The sequence below is a fragment of the Dermacentor variabilis genome, chromosome 8 (genome assembly GCF_050947875.1).
Source record: "Dermacentor variabilis isolate Ectoservices chromosome 8, ASM5094787v1, whole genome shotgun sequence".
In the NCBI taxonomy this organism is placed as follows: domain Eukaryota; kingdom Metazoa; phylum Arthropoda; class Arachnida; order Ixodida; family Ixodidae; genus Dermacentor; species Dermacentor variabilis.
In genome coordinates, this window is record NC_134575.1 from 33,818,938 (window position 1) to 33,844,133 (window position 25,196).

The following is a 25,196-nucleotide window of genomic DNA, read 5'->3' on the forward strand; positions in this document are numbered from 1 at the left end:
TGCGCGTTATCAGTGTGACGCAGCATTCTCGACAGGAAAGTAGCGAACGCCTAGTTTTCAAGAAAGGAAACGCAAGCAAGGCAGATGACGATTATTGTTGTGGGGTAAATATACACCCCAAAGGGTGCAACCGTTTTAAGAATGTAGAGTGTATGTATACACGCCAAAGGGTGTACATTTGCTTAAGAGTGTACTTTTCTTCCACCACACTCTCTGACAAAGGTAGACCCTTTGGGGTGTATATCTGCCACACGATACACTTAGAAAAATTTACACCCTTTGGGGCTTATCTTGTCCCACAACGATAATCGTCATCTGTCTTGCCCGCGTTTCCTTTCCTTAACGCTGCGAGCCTGGCACTTCACAGTCCCGAACGGCACGCGCGTTATCAGTGTAATGCAGCATTCTCGACAGGAAAGTAGCGAGCGCTGAGTATTCAAGAAAGGAAACGCAAGCTTTTATAGGCAGATGAGGATTATTGTTGTGGGACAAATATGCACCCCAAAGGGTGCAACCGTTTTTAAGAGTGTAATCGTCATCTGCTTGCTAGCGTTTCCTTTCGCCGCGCCTGCTACTTTCCTGTCAGGAATGCTATATGTCATGCTGATAACGCGCATGCCGTTCGTATGGGAAGTACCGGGCTCGCCGCAGTAAAGAGAGGAAATGCGGACAAGACGGGATGTCGTTTATTGTTGTGTGGCAAGATACAACCCAAAGGGTTGTTTTAGAGTGCAACATTCTTAAAACGGTAGCACCCTTTTGGGGGTATATTTGTCCCACAATAATCGTCATCTACCTTGCTTGTATTTCCTTTCTTGAAAACGCGGCGCTCGCTACTTTCCTATCGAGAATGCTGTGTCACGCTGATAACGCGCACACCGTTCGTGACTGGTAAGTATACCGGGCTCGCAGCGTTAAAGAAAGGCGGGCAAGACAGATGCCGGTTATTGTTGTGGGACAAGATGTGCCCCAAAGAGTGTACATTTTTTAAAGAGTGAATCTTCCAATCGCATCTTAACTAATCTCTATTGCGGACATGTTTACTTTCCTCCTGCTCTCGCTGAACCCAAGGGTTTCAAGGAGGCCATCGATCGCTGGGCAGTCATCGTCATATTCTAAAAAAACATGCTCCACCGCTTCCCTAGCTTTACCGCAGCAAGCACATGCTTCTTCTTCCTTGTGTCTCGCTTTATAACTGCATGTTCCGAGATCCTGATCTCGCTTCGATTAATTTTTTTTTTTCATTTAAGTATGGTTACTCATGGCAGGTTTCTTTATCATTGCAGCCACCCTTGAGATTATTTCCGCCTCACTCGCTTTCCGATCAACATTCTTTGTTGCCATGCTGCTCACCATACCGCGGTCGCACACTTGGTAAGCTTTCTAGTTCTTTTCCTCCATTGTTAATGTTTTTTCCTGTACAAATATCTGAACACTCTCCCAGCCCACTTACTTTCTGCCATATTCTTAATTCGTTCTTCATACTCAATTTTACTGTGAGCTTCCCTAACTACAAAACTTGTCCAGCCCATATCACCCTGCACAGCTTCATATGTAGTCCTCCCGTGAAAACCCAATGAGAGGCGCCCCACTGACCTTCGGCAGTCGGCACCTCTGTGTGAGGCGCCACCCTCTGCTACCCGTGCTGCGCTTAAAGAAAGCTGTTTATATAGTCTCCCCTCATGCTTACGTATTTTAACTTTACTCACTCTTTATGTTCATTTTAAATTGCGCACCTCCTTTGCAGGCTGCAAGTCGCAGCACGCTATTAATGTGTCGCCAGATTTGAACCGGCGAACGTAAGTGCTAATTTCAAAGCATGCATAGGAAATCTACTAACAACCAGATTCCGCGAGCTCAATTTGTGGTGCTGATTATGCTACAAGGGGTCTCATATGCCCTATCAACACAACTATCTCCTCACCTTTTCTGAAGCATGCCGGTAGCTACAAAATTGACCGTGTCGCCCCTCCCTCCAATTTGTTGAGGCTTTCTTGGATCTTCTCTGACAATGCCTTCGAAATTTGGACACTTTTTCTAAGCAACCGACTTCACAATGGCTAGAAGCATATGGCTTGTAGACATCAAGTGCTAGCCATCTTGAAAAGGTCTAAACTATAACTTGACACAGCTTTAGCTGCTTCTAGACTGCTCAAGCTGTGCAAGGTCTAAATATAACTTGACATTGCTTTAGCTGCCTCTAGACTGCTCAAGCTGTACAAGCCAGGTAGCAACTAACTTGTGCTTCCTGGGTCATTTGACAGCTGCTAAATGAGCCCGCATTTTTAAAATAAAAAGCCGTGAATAGCTACGAGAATTGGAATTCGTCGTATGCTGTCTTCTTCATTTTATAATTCAAGTTCCAGATGCAACCAAATTTAATGCATACATGGTCCCACTTTCCTTTTTACTGCCTTTTGGTGTGGATGACTGAAAGCCTGTGTAAATACAATTAGAAAAAGAAATAAAAAGTGTTTTCATACAGCTTGCATGCATGCATGCATGCATGCAATGTACAATTATGTGGTGCCTGAAATTCCATGTATTTGTAGCCAGTCGAATCACAAAATAAAAGCATTTAATATTGTGTGTATTGAACTGCAGTATACAGTGACAACGGCAATCGTATGATGAAAAATTACTTTGATATGTATTTACAAAATACAAAGTCCTTTACAAGAAATTGTCAACTATACATAAGGTGGCTCTAGTTAAAGCATCCGAGAAACAGGCTACTAATCAGAGATGATAAGCGCTCAGTATAATGTCTGCTTCACAAGTGTAGCGCTAGTTTTAAAGCTCTGCTGATTAGGCCAAGTTAACAACAACCTGCTCAGTGTGATGCTTAGTTGCAACAGATCAGATACTTCTTTAGAGCCAATAGATGTAAAAAGATCATGCTTCCATCTGTACAAATGTACAAAAAACGTGCAAGAAGAACTTTGCACAAAGAAATAGCATCGATGTTGCATGGCATGCAAGAAAACAGTTGCATAGACGGTGCTGCACATTGCATAAGCCACAAAACGTTTTCACAGGTTGCACTTGCAGGACTGCATCTTCACTTGCAACTGCAAAGACATCCCGACTCACACACAACCCTCACGTGCCTGTTGCCAAGTTAAAGAGAAAAACAATGCCATGTTTTCTTTTGAATAAATTTCACAAACCCTTCTTCTGGCTAAGTTTGTAGATACGGACAACCTACATGAGGAAACGCTGATGGTTCAATGACAACAAAAACAATGTAACACTTTCCTTAGAATTAATTTCATTAACTTGCCACTGGCTAAATACACAGATGAAGTGCAGTATGCGCAAGGCAACAATGGCACTGAATATGAACCACCCACCAACCCTAAAAAAATGTGGACGTATGAGCAAACACGTAAGCAACTCACACTGTACATAGCCGACGCCTAATAAAGTTGCATCGACAAATCATGGCAGAGACCACAGCTTATGTTACCAAGGGTTACAGATGTCATGATGTCATGGAACATGTAGGCTACAAAAATCTGAGTGTGCTGGCAGACATAACACACAACCGCAGCACTCAACTTCCTGCTTCCAGGCTAACAAAAATATTTAGCTTTGTATGTCTCCAAGTACTGTAAACTTTTGCAGCAATGTGTATAGTGTTTCCCAGCATGATAAAAGTAAGTATACAAGCTGCAATTACTCTCCAAAGGCCCTCAAGACTCATTCAGCCACCATGCATCAACGTCTGCAAGAGGCAGTTCCTTTAGAATAAAAGCCTCACTGGCACATGCTTGAGCTCAATCAAGAAACAGGAACCATTCCAAATGATGAATCCTCTTTTAAAGTTCTAAAACAACAGTCTCTTAGAGCTTATTTCCAAACGTCGATGCTAACTTTGTATTCCTTGTTGAACCTGAGGGCAAGGTAACTGCTGCCAACACGATACTAGTGCGACAACCTGTAGCTTAAGAGGACGCTTTAGCTCGGGCCCAACTCTGACATGGCCCATTCAAATACATGTAAAACGCAGTTTTTCTGAGATAACCCCTGGACTGATTTTAATGAACTTTGTTGAATTTGAGAAAGGAAGTTAAATTCTAGTGACTGTTTCAAGCAGAATTTCAATTTACGACCTGAATTTTGTTTCAAAAATTTTCAAAAATTAGAAAGTTAGAAAAGAATACAGAAGCACGAAGTTTACAAATGAATAGCTCTGCATCAACAAAAGATATAGCGGTTCTGTAAACAGCATTCGTTAGAGAATTCAAAGTGGACAAATTCGATATGTCAATTTATAGCTTACATTAACTCATTACGTTGTGTACAAGAGGTCTGCAAAAGCTGTATTTTAATACTGCTAAATTTTTTTAGATTAATGTGTAACATATCAATTTTGTCCGCTTAAATGCACTATTATATGCAATTCACAGAATTGTGATATCATTTTTCATTGCTGACTTAAAGAGTTGTAAACTTCATAGTTTCATTTACTGAAAATTTTTTATTTTTGCCAATTTTTAATAAAAGAAATGACTATCTAAATAACAAATTCGAAACCAACAGTCACTAGATTTTAAGTTTTTCTTTTAAATGCAACAAACCGCATCAAATTTGGTGCAGTGGTTGCCGAGAAAAACTAATTCTCCTTTTACATGCATTTCGATAGGAGCACCTGAGCTAAAGCTCTCTCTTAAAAAAAAGTAATTTATGTGGCTGGCAAGTGATTCATTACACTGCTTCAAGAATGAACAAGCAATGTGCTTGGTTAGATACTTTGTAAAGAAGCTATGGCAGAAAAAAAATGAAAAAAGGAAAGCTCATTACACAGGAGACATAGCCATTCGAAACAACATGAACATGAAGCAACATGTCAGTACAAGTCAGCAAAACTCTCAAAACCACCACAGTTCCAGCGAGTCACCTCACCACGAACCACCTTGGCTTGAATCACAGATGCTACCCAACAATGCTTGTAGGCAAAGGAGTCTGGACTAAGGGCACGACTAGATTCAGTAACAAACAGTGAGAGATGTATGTACAGTGAGGTATAGAGTCTGGAGGTTGATTCCACTTCGAATTCGACGTACAGGGACAGAGTCTGAGCTTAGAGGCCAAGGGGCCATGCAGGATTGTCGTTGCCCGGACGAAACTTCGCATGAAGACTTTTTTGTTTTAGCTCTGGCACACTGAAAAACTGGTTTTGGTTCACTTCTTGATGAATCCTTTGGTAACCTGCAAAAGAGATGAAAAAGAGCCCAACTGTAAGCATTGTGCAATATACATAGAGTACAAGCAGCATTGAGAAAAAGGAGCACTGATACAGCTTCCATGCCGCTTAACAGTTCTTGATTCAAATTGACTTGACAGACATGACAAGTTTCCGCGAATGTTGGGCATGCCTGTACTGTTGTCTTTGTATGCACCATCCATTTTTGCTTGGACATTTTATAACTGCCCTGGTAAAATATCTGCAGACAAATTTCTTCATTTGTCCCTGGTGAAGATCAATGATAAACTGTGTAAACATTGATTTCCTCTAGCATGAGCTATAAACACCTGCTATGTCACAATCAGCTCTAAAAACTAAGATGCAATGGGCCTGCTCAGGGAATGAGTAAAAGAACCCAGTATGCCACAAACTGCACAATTAAGAAGCCTTTCTGCATTGTCTCAAGTGCAGTGACTATGATTCAACAATGCCTGAAAGAAAAGTGCATTAAAGATGGCCTGTATGCATGCCTCAGTGGCCCTTACAGTCATCATGCACTTCCGGTCTGAGTAACAAGCAGTCATGGGACATTGACTGGTGTTCACTAACTGCAGGTGTCCTGTCATAAGCCTTCCATGTCAATCACGCTAATGATGAACGCACAGCCAAGTTAGCATCGTCATGCCGCTTCCTTCATCGTGTGGATGTTCCACTTTGTGACACTGACGCACTCGTGACGTGCACACTTTCATTTTGCAGCATCGACACATTTGTGATGGACATATTACTACAATCTGTGATGCTGACACACTTGCGTGTGCAGAATGTTACATTTTGTGGCTTTGTCACATGTGCACATTGTGCCATTTTGTGACGTGACGCACATGCATGTGCACTCTGCCTGCAATGGTGACACTGTCACACTTGTCACTTGCAGTACTCCATATAGTGACAGACTTGTGATGAGCCATTAGCTACATTTTGTGACAATGATGCACTTATGATGTGCACTCTGTTTCATTCAGTGACATTGTCACACTTGTGTGGCACACTGCTCCATTTTGTGAAATAAGGCCACTTTCAATGCACGCATTATTCTAACCTGCAATGCTTACATACTTGGTATGTGCACACTGTTTCCTTTAGTGACACTGTCACACTTGTTGCTTGCATTGTTCCATCATTTTGCGACATTGTTACTTGTGATGAACACACTGCTATATTTTGTGACACTGAAAAACTTGTGATGTGCAGACTGCTCTATTTATGTGATGTTTAGTGCTCTTTTCTACTCACATTTCAAGCTAAAGGTATTAATATTCCCTACTAAAAACTATCATTTGCTGTGTACAAACAGAAGAAAGACTTTGCACCAAGCTTTTGCTAGCATTTTGGGGAGCAGTTTTGAAGTGCATCACTTATGTTATCGTAGTGTTTACTAACGTGACAGTAATCATGGCATAGCAAGACACATTATCACATGGCCAAGCAATTGACAAAAACAAAAGCAGACAAAAGACACTACTTGCCACACAACACAGACAAGAACAATGCCACGGTGTAAGCAGACGTCATGTGGTGACTGCCTGAAAAGCAGACAACACAGGAGTACCATGAGACACTTTCATCACTTTCAACACATAATGAGACACTACAGAAGAACACTAAGTTCACATCTGTAAATTAGCCATTCAAAATTCAATATACAGTTGACTCCTGCTAATTTGACCTTGGTTAGTTTGAATTTTCACTTAATTTGAATGCACTCAAATGCCCCAGCGAGAATGTAGGAAATAACTTCTTTAGTTTGAATGCAAAATCATGCTGCTTCAGTTAGTTCAATCCAACCAGCACCCTGCACGCACAACGGTTATTGGTTTTGGCGCAACGGTTAACGCTTTTGATTATGAAAAGCTTTAAAAAACAAGAAATTCATCAAATTATGCTACTGATTCTCTATGCATTAAGCTGTTATTTTTATCTTTTAGTGTCCAACGCTCTTTCCACTCATGAAGTCATCTATTCCCACTTTCGTGCCATGTCACGAATACGGCTGAAATTGAGGCTAGACTCAATGCTGTGGAACTTTTCAGTCCAACGCTGAGGCAGCATTTGAACATCTCGGTGCTTTCCGCCATATGATGGTTGAGTCATGCTTGACAAGCAAGCAGCAAAGAAAAAGACATTACAGACTGCTTCAAGTGAGAAAAAAGATGTGAATTCGTTAATTTTTGTCGCCACTTGTTAATTTTACCTTTGGTATAATTCCACCAAATCTTGTGGTTCCACAAGGCTTGAATTAATGGGAGTCAACTGTACAAAATTTCTGTAGCGAAAAATAAAGTTCTTTTGAATTTTTCGCACAAACCTAGGCTTTCATGTCAGTATGACGTCATAGACCTATCCGATGGTACTTTCACATATACCTGGGTCTGTTTTGCCCAGATGGTGACTCTGAAATCTACCAGGTCCCATCTTCAAGTGGTGCCCTCTTTCGTTTATTATAGTGCTCTACTTTACTTTATCTGCCATGACAACAAGCTGTTTCAAATATTTTTTTTTACCATGACCCACTTAAGAGTGGAATTACTTGTTTAGTGCTGCCACACGGTTATTACTGTTGATAAATTCGAACATAGTCTATTAAAAACGAAAACCTTTTGGCATGGTATATGGGCATCTATATAGACTAAGAACCCAAAAGGACACACACAACAGCTATGGGAGAAAACAAAATGCATTTTTGGTAGTCTATGCTCCTTTTGTCTACGTCGTTGGACTTTTGTTCAGCCTGTATATTCACAAGGTATACTTCTTAATCGCTGCCACACCAATGGAACCGTGTGAATGCCACGACTTGCCTGCTCGTAGAATGACCAAGCCATGGCAGTGACCAACGTCCTTCGCAGCATCCTTGGCACCAGCCCCCGGAAATAACCAACCATGCCCTCCTCCTGCAAGTGCCATTGACAGGGCAGCACACCTGTGACTATACTCGCCAAAGCACAATGCCGAATGTAGCCGTAACACGAAAAAGCTCAGATGACTGCCGAATCACTGCAGTTAACATACCGCATTTCAATCAAACATCAACGCAGCATCTTCCCAACTGCATCAGCAAGTACGTTGTAGTGCCGTATGCAGAGCATTGCCATCATTTTCTTTCTTAATACATTACTTTTAATTTTCAGCTCACTGAACAACAAGGTCGTGAGGATTTAATTTAGAGCATCCTGGGTGAAATTTTTTGTAATGGATTTGAGGGAATACTTAACGGCGACGTGACAGAGGACTGGGCATGTTGGTTTCAATGCACATTTGTAAATAAAAGTGAGGATGTGACAAAATCTCGTTGGGTCAGCATGAAAACGTTGTGAAATAAAATGGGAAACTGACCACAAAAGATTTAGTGAGGTCAACGTCACGGGAGCCGAAACACCGACCTTACTAAATCTTTTGTGGTCAATGTCTCACTTTATTTCACCATATCTGTAAATGGGGCAAAAAGAACTGCTAGTCTGTGCTATCGGTAACGCTGTACAAGAGTGACTTTTCTTTTATTCTTAGGGGAGAGGACACCATGGCAATCAACACTCTTTCTACTGATTATCATGCCTTGTTCTTTCACATTCTTTTTAAGGTGGCCATCTGCATTGTTTGCACACAGCGAAGTTATGTGACCATTGCCTGTATGAAAGAGGATGCATTAATTTTATTAATGATCTTTCATCTGGGATACCACATTTGTGTGTCCGATACTATTCGTAGTCCTGGGTTTTTTGTGCTATTTACAAATATAAATACTTAATAGATGTTCGCTGTCTTAGCAAAACCTTCTCCTTTAATAAATTGGCAGAAGTAATTTCCAGTGCTTGTTCATAATACTATGGAAACTGTAATGAAATTACTTTTTGTGCAGCTCTTCCCATAAATCTGATAGTCTAACAGCATGAAACACGCTACGCCAATGCCTACTATTCTATTTTGAGTCAGTGTGTATCAATCTAAAGAGCCGACTTCAACTACAACCATAGTCCTACATCATTTTGAGCCAGAGAACAGCCCTAATCGCCTTTGTCTTCATTATTCCACAAAGAATTTTAAAGCTGAAAGGTGTAATGTAGCTGGTTGACTTGAGTGATTCCTAACATTTTCCAGTGGCACCAGTTTTTCAGCTGTGCTTCGAGAGCTGCGCCCCGTACTATACAACCGCTGCTGGTGGCCCATATAGAAAACGTTTTGTCCACACAACTGGGCTCAATACCACAGTTGGACCCAGTTGGACTACAGAAAACCTAGTTGGACTCCTGCAGCAATTACTCAGACTAGGATTCTCTTAAGAGGTAGCTTTACCTTGAGGCCAACTCTGATTTTCCTACTGTAATACATACAATATTCAGGAATGCAGATTACTGCCAAGCCGGTGAGAGTGCATGGTGACGGTCACCATACAACGTCACCAGCTTGGCTATGAATCTCTTCGGCATCGTGCCTCTTGAAATGCAGAAAGCGGATCACTGCTTGTGCCTCAACCGGCTTTACCAACTGGCACTGCCATTTTTGGTTTGATGCCCTAAGGGTGTTTCGCGGGACTATATAGAACACAATTTTTAGATTCTGCTAAAACTGGAGAGACGTGCGCTCATTTTGACGCCTATCGCATATGCCTGCTCCAAATTTATGGTACTGATGAAACAATGTTTACGAACGCCCCTCGTAAATGACTGCACAGCAGGAACCTAGTAACCTCCGTAGTTCCACAGCTCTTCACACACACCTTGGCAATGAGGAGAATGGAGGTGAGGATACTCCGGAACTTTCCCGGCTGAAGCTGCATGTGGGTCTTGATCACGTCAGCCGGCTGCGTGACGAGCGAGGCAAGCAGGCCCGCCACTACACCGCAGGTGAAGTTGGCGGCCACCAGGTGGAGCCCTTCCCTCACTCCTAGACGGGCAAGATTTGCAGCAAAGGGCCTCATTAGCCGATGGCTGCTGCAACAAGGTTCCAAAACTTTTCACCCCAACATGAGAGACAACCTCCTTCCCCAACACTAGAGACCGCTGGCTGCCAGAATAATGTTTTGAAGCTCCAGATCTCGATCTCAAATATAGCAGAGTTTCACCAGGAATACTACCTCCATCAATGTGCTCGTATTACAGAAAGGCTTAAAGCGAGACGTGTTGTTGGGCGCGTTGGTTCATGATACGGAATAAAATAAAAGAGCACAATAAACAAAGAAAGATACGGGCAGGGCAGGGAACAGCACAACTGCTCACTAACAACTGTCACTAACAGCTGGTGTATTTCAGGAAGAAGTGAAAGCACAGTTGATGGTGGGCACATAAAAGGCTAAACTGACGAGGTTGTTAGTTCTGACAAAGGAGTGGCTGGGTTTTTTTTCCCTTTTTATTACCCCTGGTGTTTGTTTGTGCACATGTGCAGACCCTGAACTGTGCATTTTTTTCTTCCTAAAATATATTACTTAACAGTAAGCACTTGTGCTGTTCCCTGTCCAGTCTGCGTCTTTTTTTAATGTGCTCCTTAAATTTATTCCTTAACGCGAGACATCCATTCCACATTGGGTTAAATTTAAACATTCAAGTTAGGCCCATCATGGTGGCTCACAGGCTATGGGGTTCTGCAGTTAGACATGGGAGCGTGGATTACACTGATATGGGAAAATGTGAGAAGTGCTTGTGCGATGAGCTTTGGGTGCACATTAAATAATTAATCAAGGAATCAATCAATCGACCAATGTTCAAATTAATCTGTGATGTGGTCTTATGTAGAGTGGGCTATGAGGGACCCCACAGCAGAGGAATTCAAATGAATTTTGAACCCCGGGGTTCTTTCACATGTGCCCATGCTTGGTATACAAATGTTATCGCACTCCACTAAAATGAAGCCGTCAATTCCTGGGATAAAGCCTGTAACCTAGTAAACAGCAGCAGAACACTACACGCACAGAGCCGCAGCTGTGGGTAATCCTCAAATCAACAAACTCAGCATTATGACAGAATTGTAAAAGTAATTAGGGGCACACGAATGCAATCAAGAGAAAGTGTGCGTGAATTACGCTGCACTCAAAACAATTCAGGAGAAGCATCAGTGCATGGCACAGACTGAAGTTATAACACCTTTGGGTCATGTGCTCTTCTAAATGTGGAAGAAAGACAGGACAGGGGCACTCCAACACTTTTCATCAAAGCTACGACCTTTGTCCCCAAAAACTCTTAAAGCGGCACCCTTGAAGAACTGTCTTGCACATCTCATAATGTCACACATATGATTTTTCATCCCATCACTCAGTGTGCGATCATTAGCTTCTTCTCGAGCTTCCTTGTTAAGCTCCAAGTTTTGTCTCGCAGTTGACATGAAAAGACCGCTGGTGATGATGATGATGACGACGAATACAAGCAGTACGGCCAGCACATAGGCATTCAGTGGATATGGAAAGCACATAACAGGATGCGCTTTTGTTACGATTGGTCTATGTGCATGGGAAAACTCACTTTCAGGGACGAAGTGCTTGGCCTGGACGTAGAAGACGAGGTAGATTCCCGAGTAAGGAGCATCCCGAACCAAAGTCGGAATAAGACCAGAGTAAAGACCTGCAGGTTAGAACAATGGCCAGGTGAGGAACAGTGAGCATTGCAAGCGAAGTGAATGACCAAGCGAAAGGTCAAGAGTATGGATAACGAAAAGTGAAGGAAGCACACACAATCTGCACTTGCTTGCTTTTAAAGGCTGACTGCAGTCAATTTCTGCATGGAAAACAGTGTCTGTACAAAACATAACACTAGAAATGCAAATCAGGAAACGCTAGAAAAAAATACTTGATACTAAACTAAAAAGAAAAGAAAACTATGTCATTGCCACTCACTGGAAATGATGCAGAACCCTGAATAGTAAATAACAGTGCAGCACCTGGGCATTATCCCCAAGATCTGGCAATGTCTGCAGCATGCTGAAGGGTCTCGGAGCCCATGTTCTGGGATTTGCATCATATCTGACAAGGTGCCTTTGTTGTCTACTTAGGAGCTAGTACTTAAAGGCTGTTAATAGTAAAACAAAATTTGCATAATCACCAGCACTGCAGCTTTGCAAAGATTGCTCCGACATAACTACTCATATATAACCAATTTAGCCAAAGTGAAATGCAGTTGGTGTTTAAGTAGCTCCAGCACCTACCTCGTAGGCCATTTGTCCTGTAGATGTCTCTGGTGGCCTCACTCATAGTCCTGTAGTGGTACACTTCACTCTGAAAGTATGAGACAAGAAAAGAAAAACATTAGATTGTGGCATTTAATCATCTCTGAGCTACTCATATGGACTACGAAAAACGTCATTGTGGAGGGGGTTTAGGATGATTCACAAGTTTTTCGCATTATCCCAGTAAATTTCACATTAACGTATACTCGTGCACGAGTATAACAAGTAAAAAAAATACTGAGACACGATGGAAACCATTGAGACCAATGCACACTGGGCAGAGATCTCCCTCCTTTTTCTTTCTCTTGTATTAGTAACACTGCCAGTGTTACTATTCACATTTGGTAAACTTAAAGTAAGAAATTATAAATAAATTACGAGGTTTTAAGTCCCAAAGCCGCAATCACATTACGAGACTCCAGAGTAATTTTGACCATCTGCAGTTCTTGCACTTAAATCTAAGTGCAGGAGTGTTCTTTGCATTTCGGGGCCCATCAAAACGCAGCCGCCACAGCCAAGATCAAATCCATGACTTCGAGCTGACAACTTGTACGTCGGACTGACAGCTTGCATGCAGCCTGTGCATGCAAACGGAAGCTGCCGTTTGACTCGACAAGTGAGATCGACAGTGAAAACGGTGAAGTGGAGTTCTGTTCTCCAAGCGAAGAGGATGATAACATTATCATCAACTACATAAAGTGGTGATCCAGCAAGTGAGGACAGCAATGACATCAAGAGACATTGGTGCAGCATGGACATCAACCCCCTCCCCCTCCTTTCTGTGTCTACCCACTTTTCATACCTTAGCTCGCGAGCTAAGACACAGGAAACGCTTCAGAAGTCTTCTAGGAATTGGTAAGTTTAAAAATATTCCATAAGAAAAGAAGCAAAATAAATTTACTTTTCGTAGGAATATGAATGTTGTCAATTAATGGTTCTGCAAGTGCGGGAAAATCCATCCACCAAGTGGGGGTTTGGGTTATCGGTGATATGGTAAAACTTTAAAGGTCATGCCAGCGTTTCGTGTGCATGAGACAGGAACAACTCCTCCATAGATGTACCACCCTGACACGCCTCGATAAGGCAACATAAAGCATGGATTGCGATGTGCCCGACTCCTTTTCCAGGCACGTGAAAGCAGGGCTTGCCAACAGCACTGCAGCGCTTTTTTTTTTTCATCTAGGCAAACATGCCTTAAACTGTGAATGTAAATATCAAACTGAGAGTCCTTATCATGTCCCACACTTTGCACCTGCTGGGGAGAAGGAACTGCCTAGCGAGATGAAATGTGGTCTGGCGCTTGAACAGGGGAGCGGCAGGCAGTCATGTGTCTGTCGTCAGAGACAAGATAGGCGATAAGAGATAAAGGGACATATCAGCTCCAAGCCTCCTCCTGCCTCTCACTGCTCCACGCAAACATAAAACCACGTGCTGGCATCCTCGTGCTTGCATTCTCGAAGTCAAAGGTGAACGACCAGAAGCGTGTGCGCGAAACGTGGCAGGCAACAGACTACGCCCGATGGGCTTCCGGGTGGCGACAGCCATGCTGATCCCAGCTCACAGCTTCGCCACGAAAGATCACTTATCAGAGGGTAGAAGTGTCTGACTGGCCTCCTCTACCATGAATGCTTTACAAAAATGCCAGTGACACAGGAGACTATCTCTGGCTCACCCCGTACACTAGGCGATGAGCAAGATGAGAATAAGGTAAAAGCAGGAGCGAAAGTTTCGCCAAATGGACTCGTTTCTTTCAAGGCACCTTGAAAAAGACAAGTCCACCTGTCGAAATGTTGGCTTCTGCTATTAATTAGTTCTCGTTTTGCTCATCGTCTTGAATTTCCATCTCCCGCCCTCCCCGTACACTAGAATTATTTGTGAGAATCCTAAATGCTCTCATTGGAAATACAACTTTGAGTGATGCTTTTTAGCCCTTGAACTGAAAAATTAAGTTCAATTCTGGGGCTTTAAGTGCCAAAATCACAACCTGGTTATGAGGCACTCCATAATTGGGGGACTCCACATTAATATTGACTAACCGGGGTTCATCAAGGTACACGAGCATTTCTGAATTTTCGCTTTCATCAAAATGTGGCCGCCGTGGCCGGGATCGAACCCGCAACCTCAAGGTAGCCTCTAATCTATCTCAGTGGGTCTCAAACAGACAATTTCTCTAAAATTTATTTTTCTAATAAATTGGACATGATTTCCTGATATTTCTTGTACGGTATATATATGAGAGAAAAGTGCAATGGTTTAAGTTGCTCAACTGACCAAGCAACTTATGCAGACTGTTGTCAGCACATCCTTCCTGCTTGCATCACTGTCCCATTATCTGCTTGTTCACCATGGTGACAGTGCAGTTCATTGTCTGTTGGTGTCGATTGGTTGTGACACTCCTTCAGACCGCTCTTCGAAGCTGAATCAAGTTTGCTCACTTAGAATGGTTCATCATGATAAAACCTGATAGGAGGTATCTCTTTTTCCTAACCACATTGCCTGCGGCGAGCCAATGAAGTGGACACACTCGACCATAGAAAAATTGGCAGAGGCATAAGGGGGAGGGAGGGGGGGCGTGAGCAGATGCTGCTGTTGACGACAAAAGGCAGAAAGATCGTGCGACTTCCTCGATAAGCGCGCGAAACGAAATAAAAAGGCTTTCGTGGCTTTCCCAAACCCCTGCAGTTTGTTCGCCGAGATAGCGGGAGCCTCAACCCAACTCACACACACACCCTTATCAGTGCCGCTTGTCAGCAGGAGATTGTGCCTGCTGGCTCTGAGAATTGTAGATTCAGCTTGCAAAGACCAAAAAAAAAAAAAAGAAAACTCACGCTTGACGAAAGGTAGGCACTGCGGCAAAACTCTGATTTCTTTCCTTCGTCAGCTGTCTGATAGCAGAAACCGAATGGTTTCCAACATCTTACACTGCACTTTGTGCAGGCTACAGCAGTTTCCCATCGAGAAGGCCATGCAGCACTTTTGCACTTACAGTGTTCTAAAAGGAGGTTACAAAGTTGGAAAGTACTTTGTAATTTAATGAGCGTTCTTTACTTTCTGACACATTGTACTGTCCTGGCTGCATTAAGCAATACCTCCCAGCTGCTCCAACTTCTTTTTTTTCCCACTTTTTTTATTGTTTTAGTTGCCTGTGCCATGGTTTTCCATTGTGTGAGCAAGCCGGAAGCTGTTCAGGGTACTTTCGACACTAAATATTGCTTTACTTTGCATTTAGAGCATTTTACTTGTACATCATCAGCATGCTCTAGTTAGTAAATTCAGTAAATGTTGAGAACACATTTATTCACTGTATGTACTACAGAGTTTTAGTACAGCGCAAAACGCTCACGTTAGCAATGCACGGTGGTGCAATGCTAGCGCTATCATACACTGATGAGCGCAGTGAGAACTAGTCTTGCATAAGCTCGCAAGAGCCCCAGCGTTGCTAGTGTACTGGGCGTGCGGCAGTGTGAATCAATGCAACGCTAATGCAAAATTTTTGCATTTCCTGCTTTACACTGTACTAAAACTCTTTATTACAAACGTTTACATCTAAGAACAGACAACTCAAATGCCTGTATCACGCTTCTGGTGGCCCAGATTGCAAGCAGCATTCAACGCATGCATGCAATGGTATGCTGAATCAATCAAGATAAATTGATAAACAGAAAGACGGAAACATAGTTTGCAATTTTTACACATTAGACATCATAATAGGACCGGCATTAGCAAAACGGAGTATCCTTTGGAGCTAATGTATCTTTCAAGGTGCTATCAGCACTCTGGTAACCTTATCTTTTTTTCATCCTTGTAACTTATGATGCTCTATTCGATGGGCACTTTGTTTTTGTATTGCTTATGCCATTTGATATTGTATTTTGCATTTCGATTTCCCCCAGTTCCATTGCTCAGCTATGTTTTCAAACTGGGCTGACTCTGTCTCACGCTCCCCCTTCTTCGACCCCGCAGTAATGCTACTACAGCGCTGCAGGAGTCCCGTAAATAAAAGATATAATAACCTAAACAATGAGGCTGACCTCGAATCTTGTTTTGATGACTGTGACCGGCAGCAGCACAACACCGGCTATGGACCGGGCGCTGGCACCAAGGAACATGGCTTCGCTTGAGCTTGGGTTGTCAAGGCTGCGAAGTCAAGGCAATCCATCATTCCTGCTGTAGTCGAGAGCCAGACTTTCACTGCGAGTCTGCTGGCCATTCTTGTTAAAACACAAACCATCTAGGCTCAATTTTAAAGCTGGCCCATCACTGCATCAGGTTGATGGCGCACAATAAAGCTCCTACATTTCCTGGTATAATACTAAATCTTCATGTGTACAACCCACGCCAAGAAAATTCAAAAGTCTTCAAGCACCAAATTGGGATAGAAATTGCACGAAAATTTTGCCTTCATGTGTAGCTTCACGGCAATGCCAAAGTGACTGCCGTGAAGACGCACCCAAAGGCAGAATTCGTGTATACAGTCGAACGTGGTTATAACAGGTGGCCCTATATGATAAAAAGAGTTTGATGTACCAGGTAATTCGATATACCCAAACTTGCCTATAATGAACTTATACGAACTTCTGCGATGCATTCATTATACACGGATCTGTTATCTCCAGTGGAAGAAAAAATCAAGGATAAGAAATTTACTGAAAATGATAGCATGCGTAGTAGGCAGCAATTTTTACCTAATCATGGCAACAATAACAATAATAATTACCCTGCACATTGTGTTCATGGCATGCACGCGGCTTTAGAGGGCTGGCGGCATACACTCCATATTTGATATATCCGATTTCCACTTCATTATGAGGCGATTATCTTACAAGGGTACCGGTCAGTAACTTTCAGATGTTCTATATAGAGAATAACTTGTTTGACCCAGACTTGTTACATTCATGTTCGACTGTACTTAAAAATGTGAAGTGCACTGCCGTGAAGCCCAACCAGAAGGCAATTAGCGTGCTTTGCATTGCTGCGAGGACATGCCACGCTTCAAGAGAGAACAGCTGCGGACGCAACGACGAATTAACATAGAAAGTGAAATTGCTTCCAGAGCTCTAACACGAGGAACCCTGCGAGACTTATTATGAAATAGCCCATCGGTATCGCTTGAGGCGTCGCGCGCTCCCACCACCGGCCAAGCAACTCGACAAAACGCAAGCGGTCGCATTTCGGCGACTTCAGACAAACACATACCCACACCCAAAATACATTAACAAAATCACAGGGGGCAAGGAAAGCGACCAATGTAGGCTCTGTTCAGAAACAGGAACACTCACGCACATAATGTGGGAAGGCACCTCGCTCCCGTTCTCTCATTCCAGTCCAGTCCAGGCTGTCCAGTCAGCAGTGAGACTGACTGGACTAACTGGACAGCCTGGCTCAGTTTCGGGGACGTCTACCGACAGCTTGAACTGGTGGACCGGGCGGAAAAGGTCAAGCAGGCCCAGGGCCTTACTTGAGCCCAAACCCTCAGCCACGTCCCCCTTTACCTTTCCCCCTTTCAATAAAGTTTATCACCACCAGCTCTAACTGGCGCCAATGGTGGTGCCAGACTGCTTTCATTAAGATCTGACAGCTGTCGTACGGCAGGCAGGTTATGCTAGGCTTATTTTTTCCTCCTCAGTGTGTTTCAATTGGAGGTGCGGGTTACCTGCAGGAGAGTGTTATCCATATGAAAATACGGAACGTATTCCCACAACTTTGCACAAACACTCAACACTGTACTGCCATCATACTTTCTCACCAGAATTTCTAGAACGGTCAAGAGACTTTCAAAATGGATAAATGCAGAAGTCCCACGAGTCAACACCAAATAGTGAGGGAAAGAAAAAAAGTGACCGGGAGAAGAACTGGCAGGAAAATTTGGCCCGCAGAACACTTTTCAAAATTTGTCGGACTCATGAGAAAAACAGAAAGAGCAAATAAAGCGATCAATGCGTACACATGGATATCTTGCAGCTGTCAAGTGTCACAAGACAATGCAGAGGTTTTCAAGCATTGATAAACCACTGTACAGCAATCAACTTCATGAGAATTGCAGAGAGTAGAGAAATAAATGATAAGCGGACTCAAGAGGTGTTGCGTTCCATTCAGGCAGCTCCCCTACACAGTGCAAGCATAAAATGTAAGGAACAAAAAACTTTAGTTTTAGGCTTCTACTTATTGCAAGTCCCTCTAATGCATGAAGAACTTGAGTTTCTGGGAGGAAGCTGGCAGGCACATGCAGTTTGTAATCGTGATTATTTTATATCTGTCACTGGGCCTAGATACTTTTGCTTTCTTTTATGTTGTGTTCGCGCCTTGTGCTTGTTTTCTTATCCGGCCTTCTTGCCTGTACACTACTTCTTCGTTAACCAGTATAAGTTCCCCGCATATCAAGATAAACCTCGGTTGGATGTTAGCACTCATGTTAGTCTGTTGTTTTCCCGTTCCCTGCTCAGCGTCACAGAATTCTGCAACAAGAATGGAATACCAACTTGTTCAGTCTACCACCCTTCTATCCCTTACACATGACAGCAAAGAAAAGAAAGTGTTTTGATTTTATAAATTTTGAAAATTTTAAACAACTTTTTCAAGATTGTGCACCTGTCAAATGCCAGTAGAGCTTTGTGATGAGCACCAAAATGCATGCTGACGAAGACCGCAGCAACATCTCGGACGAGGGAGTGTCTCAAGACTATCGTAATATCTCAACAAAGATGGTGCAACTGCAGATAACATGTCATTCGAGAGAAACACGCGACTGATAGCCAGACTACGATGTCCGGAAGGATGCCAAATGCAATTGCGAAAACAGCTCGAGACGTGACTTGCGCATTCCTTGCTCACGAGATTGGAGGCAAGTGGCAAAGCAACAAAGGCAATCTCTTGGGCGCTAAGCCAGGGAGAATGTTGTGGCGAGCTAGGTTAATGACCAGTAAATGCCTGCACTCCCTTACATATGCATTAGTGGAAACCAATATTAATTATATAGTATTATCTAATATAGAAGCAAGAAAACTACTTCAACTGTCACATAATTCGTGCAAGATCTTTCTTACAAACCAACTTAAGGCAGCATGAAAGTGAATGAAGTGTGCACATAAAGTTAAAATTTGATGTACAAATACTCTAGTAAAAATATAACCACATACTAAGCACAAATTTGAATGCCTAAACTTGGGTCCCAATTCGTTGTTCTTGAAAACTGTGATCAGAGATAAACAATGAAGAACTTGACAGGCATGCACGACATGTGTTTGTAATTAACGTGTATGCTTCAAGTAAAGCAATCAAGTAAAGCGGTTTCATCCTTATGAAGCATTGCGTTACTGTCCAACTACCTTGTATACAGTCATTCAAGAAGTACAACATATCAGTAAACATATCTGTAAACATGTGATAAACTGAAGTGCAAACTCTTTGGCCTCAATATAACCAGCACATTCCATTGAAAAATCAACATGTTACATTGGCTAGCAAGATTTGTTGTTAATACTTTGTCAGGGATGCAGTATATCATGTGGTAAAAAAAAATGCAAAGTAGTTGAACTGTCTAGAACTGCATTATACAAGAATGATAGGTTTCTCTTAGCACTTTTGCAGTCGTTATTGCTTGCAAAGTGGCTGCTCTCTAAGCCTATACAGAAGGAAAAGCGCTGAAGAATTTTTTTGTTAAAGCTTACTGGAGGCTTGTCTTCAGGAAATGAAGGGTGCAGAAGTACAATCCGACTCCAGGAACGCAGCGAACGATGGACTGAAAACAGGAAAGCCAAACATCTGGCATCACAACATTCTCCACAGGTCTCCAACTTTCTTTTTTTTCGTTTTCACTTTCACTTTACCCAAGGAGCATCAAAGGGTCTAGAAAAACTGCTGTGTTGCTTTAATTTAAAAAATAAAAAAAGGAGAGAGAGAGAGAGAGAGAGAGAGAGAGAGAGAGAGAGAGAGAGAGAGAGAGAGAGAGAGAGAGAGAGAGAGAGAGGTTTCAAAGGAAGAACCTCCACAAATGAACAGCTGCAGATTAAAAAAAGTGACAAAATGTATATGGGGCACGGCAGTGCAGACAGCTGTTATACACATGACAAAGCTTATACAAATGTTATACACAAGACAAGAAAACACACACAGAGCATTTTAAGCTTGTAATCCCCAACTGCAGTTCTACATTAAGGGAAACTAGAACGAATTGTTCACCTTTACTCTGGACACTTGCACTTGTACAAAAATAAACTATGAAGTGTTGTTTGAATTAAACCTTATTTTGTACAGTAATTAATTATTTATTAATCACTTTGTTGAGCCATCCACAATTGGAACCTCGCTCTAGCACATCAAAAACATAACTAAGGGCTTTGTGTTAGCTTTCCTGAGCTTAAATATGCATTGTGAGTCATCAAACTCAGGATAGCATATATATGATATCATAGGCAAAACAGGGTTAAATCAAAGGGTATTCGCTCTCGTAAGAAAAATGAAAATCCCTAAATTTACACCAGATGGCCAATAGGGTAGAGAAACTTGTGTTTTAATGCATTGATAACCGGAATGAGCGCTCAAACAAATATATAAAAAAATATTTGCCCCAAGATTTATTGCTTCTGGCTCTCAGTATTCACAGCACATTTACAAGCTGCTGGAACAAATAAGCCATTTGTCATTCCAGGTCAATGTACCCATGCAGCTCTTATTAAAAGAACCCCGAAACACCCTTCAACAAACATGCGACAATTTCTAATGTAAAACTACACCTACTCACAAATAACTTACAAAACATTTTTCTAGACCATCATGGAGCAGCAGCATTACACATAATTAAAATTATCCCTCTATAGCCCTCGCTGCTTCATCAGTTGAATACACTTCCAAATACCATTATGCACACCAAAGGAAATAAATCTGTTTTTTGAACAATTTGCTGCCACGTTTTTTTCTTCCAACATTTGCACGCAACAAAAAAAATTTGTTTTTTAGTTGAGATTTGAAGCCAGCAATTGTTGTACATTTGTATTCTATTTCATTAGAAAAGTAAACTATTTCGACACCCCTACCTCTGTTATATGCGCTTTCACTGTCTTGGCTGACGAGTGCACACTGTAAATGATCAATCTACAATGCGGTTCCTGTTTTTTTTTTCCTTGCAAGGGTGAAGGGCCTCCACCAACAGCAGCTGGTTGTAGTTCTCCATGATTGATTGACTGACTGACTGATTGGAGTTTAATGTCAATAACATTGAGGGACCAAATGCCTCGCACTCACTTACAGGCACCGTGCCTTTCCACAGACCGAAGACTCTTTCATTTTTGACGACATGGACGACGTGCTTGAGCATACCCACTCTTGAGGTCTCCCTGCACGCAGAGCAAAAAGATCACCTGTGTCAATGAAATTTGACTTGCCTTTCATAAAAGACAGTGCAGCGCAAGATGTTCTAACCCCCGTACTCAGAAATGCAACTTGAGTCGAAGCCCATGCTTGACTTGACTTAAGTGACGCCTGGCATTGACGCCCCCAAAGGCGCTCCCTGCATTTTATTCGGCACGTTCACGATAGGCATCACTTAGATCAAGTCAAGCGTGGGCTTCAACTTAAGTTGCATTTCTGAATACGGGGGTAAGTGTGGTTGAAGTAACTCAGGCAGCAATAAAGCTGCCAACGAGATAACTGTAAATGTTGCAACTGTCAACACTGCCATACGAGTTTAATCCAGCCTCAATCATTTGCTTTTGCGGATTGGCTTTGTTATCACATATTTGCTGCCGCACATGAAACACGATTTCGATACGGCATAATGCACGATTCTTGAACGCTGTTGTTCTTTCCAGAAAGACGGGCCAGTCAATTAGTTCACAAGCATTCTACTGGATGATTGCAGTATGTTCTAGAAATTACGCCATCATCACCACAAATGCATCTAGAAGGTTCGACGGCTCATATAAAGATAGTCAGACGCAAGGGGTGGCATTCAACAACCACATTTATTGCTATTGTAGCCTCCGAGTTGTGCTTTTCCTTAAAGGCCACAACGGCACTCAGCAAATGTTTTGCAGCTTGTCTCCAGTCTCCTCCTACCTTCCTGCATGTGCCGTCACATTCACTAGGCAATATATTCGATAAGATTTATAGCTTTGTACAATGGTGCAATGATTAATGATTGCTGTGACCAAATGTTATGGGAAATCTCACACGCAAAGAAATGAAGCAGATGATGCAAGAGTTTGCCAATCAATCACGGTCGAGTTTGCCTCAGCTGCAGATAATACTTGCAATAATCTCGCCACAAAAGGTAATAAGAGATAAATCCCTAAGTTCATTGATTGGCTTGGTTGTAGTACACCTATACGCACCCAGAAATCTGTGGTTGTTGTAGTCTGGTCTTCAGCAAGTCCAATGGCTGGAACAGTAGTGTGGAGAATGTTCCGCTCAGTGAGCCGGCGAGGAATGACTTGACAAGTGGTGACTGCAACGCAAGCAGAATTTTGATACAATGATTACAATGCACATCGCACGTTCAGAAAGCAAGGCATCTCGTAATAAAACTTCGCCATAACGAGGTCTGCTATGAATGCATGTGCCGCATATCCCAGGCGAGCTTCGATAGACGTATTCTGGCTAATCACGAATGCGACCCTCAGCAAGTGCTGCTATATATGATAGGTAGTACACGTACAAAGCTTTAGGTAAGGAGCCAGTCGAATGATGCCAAAAGCCCGATATCACGAAACAAACTTAGCAGACGAAGCAGAGCAGACGGCAACTATTCCTAGCAGACGACGCGCGGCCCGCCCGGAGGCAGGAACGACGACACCGCATTGCTCAGAGGTCAACTGCCCCGGTTACGCAACGCGCCTCGGTTTCAACCAGTGCAATGTCACGAAGATAAGGACAGTTTAGAGAACGCAACGCCTTTAATTGGCCGATCGAAACGATCGGCGCTGTAGAGAGAGCGCTATAAAAATAAACGCGATAAGCTCACGCTTATGATGACGTCCGCCATGGACTTGCTTTCGCTGCGCTCCTCGGTGCCAGACTGGCGCATGAAGGCGCGCCGGCCGTCAAAAGCCTTTTCAAGGCGAGATAAGAAACCTTATCTTCGCGTAGCGGTCGTCATCGCTCGGGACGCACGCCCATTCGTCCAGGGCGGAGGGAGACGTCGCAGCGTCAGCGATAAGACGCCAGACGACTGCCCAGACAAGGGGGGTCTCGCAACGTAGCAAAAAGGGCAGGGCAAGTCGCAGCACACGCACTTGACGACGCTCGGAGCACAGCACTGCATCGAGCGCGGCTAACCTTGCGGCTAAGTGCAGTGTTTTCAGGCGAAATGCAGTAAACAGGTCAAAGCTAACGGCTTTGTATCTGGCTTATGTCGACCGAAACGCTGAAACTGAAACTAGAAGAACATGTTGTTCGCTGTGATTTTGTGAACATTAATCAACAAAGCGTCATAAGTCTTCGTTGTTTTTGTAAAAATTCGAAGCGTAATTCACCACGCGGATGGCATACATTTATGAAAATGGTACTTTTTTTTTCTTTATCAGAAAATAAATAAATTGAAATCGAAACTGACGCTGCCGAAAGTGCGCAAACATTCAATTTGTGACGCTGCCGTCTCAGGGCGCTCACAAACGTGGCATATTTTTGAACACCTCAGTGGTAAGAGCAATTTAATTAAGTATGAGGGAAACCGCAACAACAGAGTTATGACAGGCCTAAAGCCAATAAAAGAAAAAATAATAGGCACCGAAAACACAAAAGGAAGCGTATTGAAACGGCAATTATATAAATTTAAAAAAATGTACCTGAATGGTATCTGTAAACCTAATAATGGAACGAATAAGAAGTAATTATCGTTATTCAAAATTCAAAACACATACAAAAGACCGGTCAGCCCAAGCCATGGAGGCTTGCCCGACAAGCCTCCGTGGCTTGGGCTCACCGGCTTTTTGAATGTGTAATATTTTCATGAAATAAAGGATATTATTATTATTATTATTATTATTATTATTATTATTATTATTATTATTATTATTATTATTATTATTATTATTATTATTATTATTATTATTACCTGTAATAGTTTGGCGTGTGAGATCAGGACAATTCTACCGTTTTATTTTATCGACGATGCGAAATTGGAGAAAATGAAAATACAAGGAGGGAAAATCCGACAGATGTCTTGAGCTGTTAGCAGCTTTCACGAACTCGGTCTGGATCATGTCTGGATGACCATGGGCACACTTGATCGCTGACGGAGCAGAGGCAAGGGCAATAAAACTGGCAAGTTTCAATGTAAGAGACAAAGAATAAGAAGCTGAGAATAAGGTACGTCGAATGAGACTTAAGATCGTGGATAAGTGTGAGAGGCGTGTAGGAAAGAGTTAGCAAAGGAATGGGAATGTTGACAGAAGCAATGATGTAGCCATGACAATTCGGCTGTCGGACCACCATAGTTGGCTGTATCATAGGATCCGACAGAACGAACGCTGACGCTGACACGAAAGAAAAAAAAAAGAAGAAGGAACATGAACTAGTAATGAATGTACATATCTAGATGCTGTTAGGGGATGAGCCCGCAGGAGAGGTAAAAGGAAGTAGCAGCGACGGCCAACGCAAAGCAGTGATTTCTTTCACGGGCTCCAGGCCTTGCATTCAGACTTAGATTCCCTTCTTTGAAGGATCCGAATACCCTTTTCATGGGGTACAATTGAGCGTGATCAGAAGATTCGGTTAAATATGATAATGGGTCCATCATCATCATAACCATCATCCTATTTTATGCCCACACCAGGACGAAGGCTTCTTCCGGCGATCT

General features: G+C 42.6%; 1 protein-coding gene across 2 annotated transcripts; it reads right to left on the minus strand.

Annotated features, from left to right (window-relative positions):
- Window positions 1-2,626: 2,626 nt before the first annotated feature.
- Window positions 2,627-23,709, minus strand: LOC142589963 (mitochondrial glycine transporter-like). Of its 2 annotated transcripts, XM_075701715.1 has the most exons (11): window positions 23,361-23,709; window positions 22,732-22,844; window positions 21,648-21,735; window positions 20,071-20,141; window positions 16,435-16,540; window positions 12,383-12,452; window positions 11,704-11,802; window positions 9,969-10,135; window positions 8,049-8,145; window positions 6,721-6,773; window positions 2,627-5,214 (listed from the first exon to the last, which is right to left on the minus strand). In XM_075701715.1, the coding sequence occupies exons 1-10, from the start codon at window positions 23,421-23,423 to the stop codon at window positions 6,763-6,765; spliced, it is 885 nt and encodes a 294-aa protein (XP_075557830.1). In that variant the 5' UTR covers window positions 23,424-23,709; the 3' UTR covers window positions 2,627-5,214; window positions 6,721-6,762. The 2 variants fall into 2 exon arrangements, with proteins under 2 accessions (XP_075557830.1, XP_075557829.1); XM_075701714.1 differs by lacking the exon at window positions 6,721-6,773 and having other exon boundaries at window positions 8,053-8,145.
- Window positions 23,710-25,196: the final 1,487 nt, after the last annotated feature.

What these genes read in the sequence shown, in the direction of transcription:
- LOC142589963 (XM_075701714.1), bottom strand. Translation starts at nt 23,423, where the DNA reads ATGCGCCAGTCTGGCACCGAGGAGCGCAGCGAAAGCAAGTCCATGGCG. An exon ending in TGTGGAAAGGCACGGTGCCT is followed by an intron (nt 20,142 to 21,647) that starts GTAAGTGAGTGC and finishes TCCTGTTTTCAG; the next exon opens with TCCATCGTTCGCTGCGTTCC. An exon ending in CAAGCACTTCGTCCCTGAAA is followed by an intron (nt 10,136 to 11,703) that starts GTGAGTTTTCCC and finishes TTGCCCGTCTAG; the next exon opens with GAGTGAGGGAAGGGCTCCAC.